Raw genomic sequence first — 12,498 nt, 5'->3', positions numbered from 1 at the left:
GAGGAGGGAATGCTGAGCATCCTACCTCCACCCCAGGTACCTTCTAGGGAATGATGGCTGGATTCCCCATTTGAAAGATAACCCGTTCTCCTAATTTCATCAGCAACACAGCCTAGGGTCCCGTGATATGTGACCCCTATATACGGTTAAGAAGATAGTTATTGAAATCTTCTTACCTACGAAATTTCACTGGTGAATCCAGCGAAGCTGATAGGCTGTGCTGATTGTTTTAAATGGGTCTGGTGGTCATCTGGGCTGCTGACACCGGACCTACCAGATTCAAGGTTTGCCTCTGCGAAGCCAAATCTCTGAGATAAAAACTGGAGGTTGACTCTGCATGCCAGCCAACAGCTTCTATTATATCTCGGATCAAAACATTGCGTTCGAATGCAAGGCTCGCCGAGATTGCTCTAATCTCATTAGCTGTAATCTTCATGAGGCGACTCTGATCTTGTGAGACCTCAGAGTACACTGAGCGTATAACCCACTTCAGCCATGAAGCAAGGGCTTGAGGGGTGATATCCCGTTTACCAGCTTTGACTGGAAGAAAGAGGCGCTTACGTGTGTCCCGACATGCCTTTTAAATAGTGCTTGAGTGCACGAACAGGATCTTGCATGGCTGTTGCTCTTGACTTATCTATGGAAGAGAGCGAGCGAATGACGATTCTTTGATTGCCAATGGATGGTAACCTATTTTTGGCTATAAAGCCTGGTTGCGTCAGGAGGACCACCGAACCATCTGATCTGAACTGAAGAAAGTTCGGGTCACTGGAAAGGGCATGTAACTCGCTCACCCTGCGTACTGAAGCTAAGGCTATCAAGAAACATGTTTTGTATGATAGTAGCTTTAACGAAGTGTGGGAGGTTCAAATTTGTCCGAATTGAGCCATGTTAAAACCCAGGACAGATTCCATTTTGGAAACAGGGTGAGGGATTTTGGTCGATTGAAATCAAAATTGGCTAAAAGATCTGATAGATCTTTGTTATGCCCAATATCACATCTACCATAATGGCGGAATGTGTCTGATATCATGGAGCGGTAGCCTTTGATAGCAATTAGGGCCAACTGTTTCTCCTCGAAAAGCCAGAGAAAAAAGTCGGCCAGTTGAGGGACTGAGACACTCAAAGGGACGATGTTATTGATATGGCACCAGTCCCTGAAAACACGCCACTTTCCCTCGTAAGCCTTCAGAGTGGAGGGCCTTCTTGCTCTTGAGATTCTCTCCACAAGTGAAGGTTTAAATTGTTTGTCTCGCAAGGCCGTCCGGACAAGAGCCAAGCGTGAAGAAGAAGACGGTCCAGGCAGGGGTGGAACACCCGTGACCGCGGTTGTTTGAGAAGATTTGGGCTGGTTGGAATCTTCCTGGGTAGATCTATCGCTAGATCGCTAGATCGAGTAGATCGGTGACCCAGGACTTGTTCCATCTGAGAGGGGCAATCAGAATCATCCGACAGTTCTGACCCCATAACCTCTGGATTATTTTCGGTACCAAAACCGTGGGAGGGTAGGCAAATGCCCACAACCCCTCCCAGCTGATTGACAGAGCGTCCATGTCCCAAACCTCTGGGTCTGGAACCAGAGAGACGATGATGGGAAACTTGCGATTCCACCTTGTCGCAAAAAGATCGATCATCGGACACCCCCAAAGTGTGCAAATCCGAATAAAGACTGATTGATGGAGTGACCATTCCATGTGAATGACTTGACCTTTCCTGGATAGAGTGTCGGCCAAGACATTGAGTCTGCCGGGAATGTGTCTGATTTGTACGTTGATGTGGAGGTTGTCGCACCAACGTAGAAACTGCCAGATCAGAATGCACAGGTCTGGTGATTTGGTGCCCCCTTGTTTGAGGAGGTAAGTCACCACCACAGAGTTGTTTGACATAATGGGGACAGTTTTTCCTGAGAGTTGATCCTTCCAGAAATGAAAGGCATTGATGACAGCCCTCATTTCTAAAAGGTTGATGTGGAGAGGCCTCTCCCCTGGCTCCCATGTGCCGCTGACTGTAGCGAAGTCCGGCAACAGTGGGCACCCCAACCATAGGTACTGGCGTCGGTACATACCATTATCTCCGCTTGGGGCATCTCCAGAGGAATCCCCGTGAACAGCCAACCAGGGTTGTGCCACTGACGCAGGAATGATCGTATCTCGGGTGTGATCATTATTGTTTGATTGAGGGGACTTGAAAATGAGCGCCATTGTGCCAGTAACGTCATTTGTAAGGGACGCATAAAAAGACAGCCAAGCGGGATCAAGTCCGCCGCTGCATTGAATAATCTGAGGAGTTGCAAGAATTCTCTCGCTGAAATCCACATCCTGTTGGAAACGGACTTGACGAGTTCGACGAACTGGATTATGCAAACATGAGGAAGACGTACCAGATTCAGATCGGTGAGAAACTCCATACCCAGATGGACAAAATGCTGGGATGGACGGAGATCAGACTTTTTCCAGTTCACGAGAAAGCCTAGATGATCTAAAAGTGCTAAAAGATTGTTTCTGCCTTTGAGCAGAATAGAACTTACCATATGTTTCTGGAGGATGTCATCCAAGTACACTGCCGTCCCTGTAGATAAAGTCGAGTGGAACAGGGTGACGATGCAATCCATAACCTTGGTAAAAGCCCAAGGGCTGATGTTGAGGCTAAAGGGTAGGACCTGGAACTAATAAACCGCGTCGCGGTAAGCGAATCAGAGAAATTTCCGTGACGCGGGGTGGATAGGGATGTGAAAATATGCGTTGGTCATATCTAGACTGATGGCATACTCGTCCCACCGGATGGAAAGATGGATTGATCTCCCCGTTTCCATCTTGAATTTCGGGTTGATGATCGGCCTCAACTTGCTGTTTGCCTTCTGGATAAGAAACAGCCTGGAATAAAACCCCGGCGATTGCGGTTTTTTCACAATCTCCACCGCCCGTTTTTCTATGAGTGACTGTATCTCCTGTTGTAGAAAGGTATCCTTCTCCCGATTGGACGGTATGTCCATGAAGAGGGGAGAGGAGGACATGGGAGGGGGTTGGATAAATTAAATCTGAAGCCCCTCCGAAATGACCTGGATCACCCAATCGTTCTGAGTAAAAAAGGTGGTCCAGTGGTCCTGAAAGTGCAGGAGGCGGCCGCCCACAGGTAGGCTGTCCACGGGTGGTGGGGAGGGTATGTCAACTTTTAGAGTTAGGAGGCTTGAAGACAGAGAAACTTTGTTTCTTACCGCCTCTGTATGGTTGCCTCCTATCTTGATTAGACTGTTGTCTCCTGGCATTGGGTTGGAATCTATACTGCACATTTGATTGTAAGGATCCCTTGTCCCTGGTCCGCCAATCATCCCTCTGCTGTGGCAGGGGATTTTTTCTAAACGCCTGCGAGGGTTGGGTGGCGAGTTGGAGGGACAGTTCCTGAGCTGCCTGCTTCCGAACTTCTTCAATTTTTCCTCCAAAGAGTAAAGGCGACCCAAACGGAGTCATCTGTAAAGCCAGAGCATGATGGGGCTTGAGCGACGTGGACCGCAGACAGGCGTCACGTCGCATCAGGTCTAAGTTGGCAGAAGCAGTCAACGCATTAGCCATGGAATGGTGAGTTGCCGTGTTAATAACTCTAGCAATCTGGGCCATCGCTTCCCAAGCATGGTCATTGTCGGATTTTTCTGCGAGTCGGAAAATGGCTATCGAAGCCAAGTCTAACATTGAAGACGTAGCGACTATGTTCCATACTAGCTTTGACGTGGCATGGAACACATTTTTGTCCACTTTGTAAAACAGTGGAGCAGACATGTGAACTGCTGCCATATTTTTGTCCAGGGCCGGAAGATCCGTACTGAAGGCGTCTGAATGAGTTTTGTACCAGTGACACGAGAACATCGCTAGTACTTGGCTTTCTGAAATGAACGCCTTAGCATTCCCCGGATCACCTATTCGTCCTGACAGACGATCATTGATCTCCTTAATTTTTGCCGATTGGGGAAGAAGCCGGAAGGACGGCGTCTCTTCCTTCCTGTCAAGATCTACAGACGCCTTAACTTTGTAGTCTTCAGTGGCAGTAGGAGGTGGAGGGCATTCTGAAGTTGCCAACACCCTATAAATTTCTTCCATTGCCACCTTGAAGCCAAACTCAGTCCGTTCCATGGTTGGATCTGTGTACGGCTGATTTGCAGGAGTTTCGTCACCCTCACTGTGTGCCAAGTCGTGTTCTGGAATAGCTTGCATTTCTGGATAGAGCATACCAGGTGGCATAGATGATGCGATTCCGTCATCCTTGACACTGTCACTAACTCTCCCTTGTGGATAAGCCGTGAACATATGGACGGCCGGCCCTGCCAGCTGGTTTGTCTGGCTTGTGGTCGGCCTGAATGTTGGCGACGGTCCTGCTATCACCGGTACCGGCTGATCCAATGGCCTGGCTGGACGGACAGATTTCTCACTAAAATCTCCGCCATAGTATTGGTATGTTGCCAGCGGTACAGCTTGACGGACAGATTTATCACTAAGATCCCCGTAAATCATATTTGGTCGGACCGTTTTAGCAATAGGGTCCCCATGCTGGGACAGCTGGACGGCCGGTGACATAGAGGTTGTATAATGAAATTTATCCGATGGATCCAGTAAAAAACCAATGCGTCCTGACTTACAGGCCCGAAGGCCATGCTCGGACATGCGGGGGGACTTACGCCCACTGGGCAGCCTAAAATTGGGGGAACATTCCCCCAAAGAGTCAGAAAAAGTTGTGGAAGCGAGCGAGGGAAATAAGGGTAATATCTGGCCTGATGTCAATAGCTGCGTCGTCGTTTCCTGGACCAAACGACGCATCTGTTCAAAGGTGGACTGTTGTACCCTGTCAACATTATTTTCCTCCATTGCCGCTGATGTTACTGTGGCTGACGGTTGCAAACGACGAACTTTAGGTGGAGGGGGGACCCCAACATTCCCCACAAGACTCGCAATGGAGGCTGTCTTCGGATGTATATTGAGGACATCAATGCTATCTTTCTTCGACTTATTCTGTCTATCCCTCCCTTTTGCTGCCTTCTGGACTACATCAGCCCACATTTGCTCTGTCCAAGTATTACACACGCTGCACGGTATAGATGATGTACACTTGGTACATACAATACAAGAGTCATGGTTGTCTTCTTTTGCTTTGAACTTTTTGCATTTCATCCATTTATTTGACATTTCTACTGAAACAACACAAGAAAAGAAAACAAAGCACAAATTAGCAATTCAGCATGTTATTAATTCGCTAATACCAACCGTTACTAACGGAGTAAGCGAAATTAGTGTCGCATTAACTCTTGACAACACGAGTTCAGTGATAGCGTGTGTAACATGGTCTTCAGTAGACGAAATCCGTAAGGGTGACAAAGTCACTCAATTTTGAAAAAATTGTTAAAATAATGTATACAACCTGTAGAAGAATCATTGTCCAATGCAATAAATCCAAATTTAACGTCGGATGGTCCAATTTAATGCTAAGATGGCTTGGATTGTTTGGAGGTATAATGTACGTGTTATCAGTACAAGCAAAGCTTAAAAATTAGTGACACCTGGCGGTGGCAAGGGGAGGTAAGGGGCAAGAGTTATTGCCCTTTGGTCTATATGAGATAGACAGAAAAGACGAATTTTCGTCTTTTAGTAGGGCTGGATTCGAGAGGTAGCAGGCTTATATCCCTAACATTAATGTGATCAGGGAACGTATTTGAAGGAGAAAAATAATAATTTCTCTTTATGCTGTACCATCTTCTGATTCCTCCTCTTCTTCTATCTCGGTTTCAAATGTCTGTTTAATAAGCAACAGTGTTGGTTTAATGGTGGCCAGAGAATCAGTGGGCAGTGCGGCCAGCAGAGACTGTACCTTCCTCTCACTCTGCTGTGACAAAATTTCCAAGGCTTCCAGGTGGACCAAGCCTGAAACAGAACATAAAATGTGCACCCAATTAGCATGACCTTAATATATCTCTTTATAAATGAAACTTGCCTTCAGTTTGTAAAACCTGTATGATCTCAATGCAGACTAAAATGTCTAAATCACATAAGTTTAAAAAGTTCTAATTTGAAAAACTGCCATTATGGGCTTAAAATTTTAATTAGGCTTGGATTTCACCAAAAAAAGAAAGTCTGGATTTAGGCTTAAGTGGAGAATCCATCAACTGAAATTATTATTTTTCTCCTTCAAATACGTTCCCTAAAATTTTGGAGCACTCTGGAAAAAGATCGGGATTAAAAGTGACTTCATTAACTGAATTAAGCGGTGGCACCTCTTAATTCTAAACTGAATATTTGAATGTTGTTTAAACCTAACATTAGGATTATTTCAAAGAATGGTTTATATCAGATTGTTGTTGTTGTTGTTGTAGGGTTTAACGCCATTTTTCAGCACACGATAGGCTATACATGGCGGCCAGTATTGATGGTGGAGGAAGAACCCGGGAAATCTCCGGAAAGAACCACCGACCCTCGAGAAGCTACTGGCAAGTTTTCTCACATACCCACATTGGCCAAATCCAAGACTCGAACCTACGCAGACAGAGGTGAGATGGCAGTGATCCATAACGGACAGCGCTTTAGACCACTCAGGGCCCCCGTTTATATCAGATAGCTTTATTTTTAGCAAATCATTTCCTTCCTTCCAAACTTTAGTTAGAATGGAGGAATGGTGAAGTTTATGAAAATGGCAGCATTGAGGCTTTAAATCTTTAGTTAGTGAACTTGGAGTTATCAACATGCATACTAAATGTTCATTTTCACCACCTGCAGTGATCTTTGCACCACTGTGCTAACAAGGTGTTAGTTATAAGAGCGGATTCAAAAAATTGGAAATTTCTTTAGTATTATAAAAATACAGTTGATAGGGAAGGACAAAACTCAATGATTCAAATGCAAGATCAATTCATACTAAAGGTAGATAATTACAGATCCTGTCTAAAATCATGACAATATAAGCTTATACAAAGTTTGATCAAATTCATATCTAAATCCAGTCTCTAACAGTAGCAAGCTCATTCAGTAAGATACAAGTTTATCTCATAAATAGGTTTAGATCTTGCTTATCACTAACTCATCCAATATGTTGAAGGCATAATACTATTTTACAGCTCTGACCAAATTCTTATCATACACAGACGTGCTAGAGTCTCAGCCAGTCAGAAGCAAGACCATCTCATTAATATGCATGGATCTCACTCATTATCCAACTTGCCTGACATCATGATGATACAAGCCCATATTCCAAGACTGACCAAAACTGATCAGAAACACAGCCACTTCAGTGGTCAGAAGTTCTAAGCATTAAGGCCATGTCATTAATAAGCATGGTTCTTGCTTATTATCAGCTCATCAAGTCTGATCATAATCTGACCTCCACAGTGGTAAAATTTCATCCAATCTGATGTACAATCACCTCATTAATTTATACAGTTCTTGCTCATCATCAAATTTGAGATCATGACGATACAAATGCAAATTCCAAGTTTGATCAGAATTGAACAAAAAAGATGGCCTCCAGAATGGTAACAACTTCAACCAATCAGATGCAAGATCATCTGAACAATATGAATGGATTTCACACAAAACTGAATTCATCCAATATCTTGATGATATGGTCTTAGAAGTTTGATCAAAATCAAATTCGAAATATGAAATCAAGAGTTGTAACAAAATACTTTTGACAGATGGATGGATGACAGATGCAGGACCATACCATAAGCTCACATGGCCTTAGTCTGGTATGATAAAAAGTAAAACATTGCTGTAAGGCCTGAAAATCTAATTAGATCAACTACATATGCATACAAAATATGCATGACAAATTTCATTAGTCAATATTAAGTGGTTTTTGCACATTTGTTATAAGAACAAGTAATTCTCCCAGATGGCTACGAATTCTATGAAATGATCTAATGGCTAGAGATATTTACTTCTTTGTTCATTGTATAAAAATATCCTAAAATAAGACGTGTTATGAATACTAATAAAATTTTAATTTTTGATTTAGTTTGGGCTACTAATGGAAATTTATTATTTGGAACCTAGTGTATGCATGTATATTTAAGTACCTTGAAATTCATCAAAGTGTACTCCAAAATCAGCTTTTCTGCTCTCTTCAAACTCTTTTTCCTTTTCTACTCTAAATTCTGCTTCTTTTTTTGCATCTCGTAAAATCTGTGACAAGTTTGGCTTATCTTTCCTGTCCAAAAGAAACCCTCGTGCTTTCTTTAGGCCTGGATCATGATCCTTTAATACATCAAATGTTTTTTTCCCAATTGTCTCCAGAACATCTAGACTGCCTGTCACTAGGCTCTTGCCCTGCCATAAAAAAAATATTGAAGAAAAATTTGAGTACAAAACTAATTCAGTGAAATGGTTACATATAACACTAGAGGCACAGGACCAGTTCTCAATGCATATTAATTGTCCCAACAGAGCTAATATCTAAAAAAAAATGAACATTTTATTTATGCATACCTTTCAAAGAACCTCACAAAATGACCTTTGTTAGATAACAGTCCCATCATAGTCTATTGCAACAATGGCTACAAAGTGAAAACTGATTCTTACAAACAGTGTGATGATGTATGTTATGTCACTCTAAAACTTTTGCAAAACTCTTTAACATCGTTGATGCATTGCTTAAGTTCTGATAGATGTTTTCTGCCAAAGAAAGCAAGGCAAAACTTGTACCCTAAGTCCGTTTTGATCTTGTGCCTGTGGACCTACATGCTTGTCTTTGTCCTGTAACAATTTGCCTTTATGTCATGTTTGTGGGCTGAAAACAGTTTCAGTTGGCTAACTGTTCAGCACGACAAGTGAATTGAAACTTTTGCTTGTCATTCTTCAAGTTTATCCTTCCAATACTGCACGTCATCCTGCATCTGCTTAAAATTACACCCTTTTAACTGGACAAGGATCTTGAAAAAATGACCTGCTGTTCATCAGGCACAACTCATAAATTTGAGTGGAGGAGTGGAATTTTAAAGCCCTGTGTGTGTTTTGCCCAAGAAAACAGATAGGCATATAAAAGGCTGGTAGATACAAAATAATGCAAAATATATTAGAACACAATCTATGCAATTAATCATAATACATGTGGTGTAAGCTATATACTGTGATGGTTAATTTTGTTGTAGAATATTGATCATCGATGGCTAGAATGCAACATATTTTACAAAGACTTTCCATAAAAATCTGATTAAAAATGCATGTCACAAAATTGAATAATCCAAAGAAGTTTAAAAGAAGAATCTTTTGTTTTTCTACAACACATCGATACTACTCAATCTTTGGTAAAACTTCTGATTTGGTGTCACTTTGATTTGTTCCAATGCAGACAGCAAGCATCAAGCAGAAGCAGTGAACAGCATTTCAATCAATACCTCAAAAGGACACATTCCAGATGTAGTGGAATTTGTATACATACTAATGAGAAGAGAAACTATCATAACTACGTATAAGCATTTCTGAAAACTGCTGAAACTTAAGCTCAACTCAAGAACCACAACTCTGATGATGCAAGAAAGATAAATCTAATTACTGAAAATCTTCAAGTTAAATCATTCTATGTGCTGAGTGAAACCAGTGAATGACGGATGCATTTATCTTCACTTTTTGATAAAATTAATGAAAAAGTTGCAGTGACTTCATTAAGGAATTTTTTAAAAACTATTTTAAATGTATGTTACAATGGAGATAATGGTTCTGTCTTTTGGAGTTTCAGGATATTGAAACAGCTTTACTTGTGCAAACATCCATTTAATCAGTCCCACTTACAATTCTGGCACATGTCCATTTTACCAACTCTGTTTACTTCTCTGAACCAACTCTTCTTTTCTGCCTGGTATATATTCATTTTACCATCTCTGCCTACTTGTCTGGTATAACTTTAATATGTGACAGAAAAAGCACCATTAACATCATCAAATTTTCAAATGCAAGAATTTTTCAGAATCCTTAAACCTGCCTGCTTCACTGAGGCATATCTCAAATAATCGGAAAAGTCAATGGAACAAGAAAAGTAGTTAATTGTGGCCTGTTTTTCATGTGGTAAGCAACGCCCATACATGGAATACGCACAAAAGGCCGCATGACTACATGCAACAAAATCAGTGAAACTGAGCTAAAACACAAAAACTTAATGTTGATGCCTATGCCAAAGACAATGCCATAAGAAAAGTGATACCTATGTTTTGCAGGTGAGGCAAAGAAAGCTTTTATCAATGAATATGAATGCACAAAAGACTCATTAATGAGACTAGATGGAACCATAATGCCAACCCCCCAAGAGGTACAAGCATAATTATTGCTATTATAAGTGGCAAACAAAACATAATTTTGGCATAAAATGAACAATCTATATCTTACATGCCAGAATCACAGCAAATATAATAATATACACTTTTACAACTAACCTGATTCTGCAGCTGGTCAAAATTCTTGTCAAAAAATGCAAAATCCATATGGATCAGAACCAGAATACAAACACAAAATCTAATGTAAAATTATTTATATTCAGCACTCAACTAGTCTACATGTTCAACTTAAGCTGAATGATCATGAACTGCAATTCTGCAACGATCATGGTCAGGCACACAGAGTTCTCTATTACATTACTCTCATATTCTTCTTTTAAAGTTTGCAAAGGGGTATTGATATGTTACCTTTTCTGATCTGACATGTTTTGAAGCTTGAAAAGATCAATCTGCTCTGTCATTTTTCTGTCATATAACATCCACAATTCACACCATAAAGTGTTTCCCTTAACATCTGGCACCATTTGCTTTAAAAATTCAGACTGGTTCACTAGCTAACTTGTCAATAAAATGAATCTATTAGGCAAAGTGCACTTTTGAAGTAACCTGTCTGTTTTCTTGGAAATGGGGTCATATATAGTTGGTACAAATAGAATGAAAGGAAAGTACTCTTACACTATTCTTACACAGCAGTCACCTTTCTTAAGAATATTCTCAAATTCATATGAGTGCAATTAAAAAGATAAAAATAAAAAGACAAAAACAAGCTTTTATTGCTTTATTTTTTAAATTATTTTTTAATGTAGCAAAAAAGCATAATCCATTAGCAGTCTCGCGGAAAACGTCAACAGCATAATGATTACACCAAAAGTGCAATGGTTGGCATGTATGTGGTACATTTAAGAAAAACAAATTTGATCTGTAAATTATAAAAAAGTTGAGGTAAATGAGATGCCATATCTCAAAGTAAAACAAAACAACATACAAGAAACTTACAGTGTTCTGAACAATTCCAGTGATATTGGATACCCCCCATGAAGAGAACCAGCCACCACCACCACCACTACTGCCACTGATCTTGCTGGCTGCTTGCATTTGCTGTGGCTCTTGAGCATTGGTGGTTGATTTGGGTTGTTCCACTGATTCTGAGTCAGATCCTTTAGACTCTGTACTAATGGCTTCTTTCTCTTCAGATTCATCCTGGGTGTCATCTTTTAAAAGAGAAAAACAAAGAACAGCAATAATTTTGTTTTCCTAGAAAACCTGCACATCTACTGTAAATCATGGTAATGATCAGAATGAAACAGATTGAAAACTGCAAATTTAATCATGATAACACTTGATTTTGAAATTAGTTTGTAAAATGAGGACTATATACTTTCAGGATGATTGTATGTGAAAATATGTACATATATTTATCATGACACATTAATGGATGATATTGTGGTACCCTTTGTTCTGTACATCTCTTTGTAGCTCTATTTCCTCATAAACTGCATAGTGGAAATTCATGAAACTTGGTGGATAGATTACCTATGTGGTAAGCATTGGTGAGAGTGGTATATTTTTTGACATCTCCCCTGAGTGAATTTCAAAGATCAAATTATGAAAACTTTAAATGCTGACAAATTTGTAAATACTTCCTAACCAAACTTTATTAAATACAGTCATGATATATTTAATGGATTTCTAGTTAACACCCCTGGGTAACAAACTGGAAGAGGTTGGGGTGGAGTGTACTAAAAAAGAGCGTATTTCAGTTTAACCATGAGTGCTCATGTATCAAATTTACATGTAGATTTCACTTCTGAAATTTAAAAAAGGCACAGTGAACACTAAAAATGTACCACAAACTTTGTTCAACATTCTTTGTTTTTACAGTGATGTAAAAGATAGGGCTTTAACACAATCCAATTAGGCCTGTATAGATGTGATTCCAGAGTTTCCTATCAAAACAATCAGGCATGTAACTGATCAGTCTGAGCTTATAAAGAGAGATCTATTCAATACAAAGTAACAAAATTCATTTAATCCTCCCTCTATACCCCAACCTGTCATCAAGTTTTGATTTTCTTTCACTAAACTGACCATCATTAGAATTGTTTTCCTCATCTGTCTCCTTTTCGGCAGAATCATCCACGAGCTGTTCTGGGGGTGGTATATTCAATGTGGACTCCACAGTCTCCAAAACTGCATTCAACCCACCTCCTGAAATGTATTAATGTGTTACTGAAATGACTTGAACTTATAAAAACAAT

The 12,498-nt window shown here is 40.5% G+C and overlaps 1 protein-coding gene across 2 annotated transcripts in view; it reads right to left on the bottom strand.

Annotated features, from left to right (window-relative positions):
* The window catches only part of LOC149796931 (uncharacterized), a 56,204-nt gene that overhangs the window by 29,414 nt on the left and 14,292 nt on the right, over positions 1–12,498 (bottom strand). For both annotated transcript variants that reach the window (XM_089961610.1, XM_089961611.1), the window contains exons 6-9: positions 12,329–12,448; positions 11,237–11,451; positions 8,051–8,300; positions 5,733–5,903 (exon numbers count right to left, since the gene is read on the bottom strand). In XM_089961610.1, the coding sequence (XP_089817736.1) occupies positions 5,733–5,903; positions 8,051–8,300; positions 11,237–11,451; positions 12,329–12,448 (756 nt within the window). The remainder of the gene's footprint in view (positions 1–5,732; positions 5,904–8,050; positions 8,301–11,236; positions 11,452–12,328; positions 12,449–12,498) is intronic.

The sequence above is a fragment of the Sinohyriopsis cumingii genome, chromosome 6 (assembly GCF_028554795.1).
Source record: "Sinohyriopsis cumingii isolate HCF-2022 chromosome 6, ASM2855479v2, whole genome shotgun sequence".
Classification (NCBI taxonomy): Eukaryota; Metazoa; Mollusca; class Bivalvia; order Unionida; family Unionidae; genus Sinohyriopsis; species Sinohyriopsis cumingii.
The sequence above is the reverse complement of the archived record's forward strand: the minus strand, read 5'-3'. Positions and strand labels throughout refer to the sequence as shown.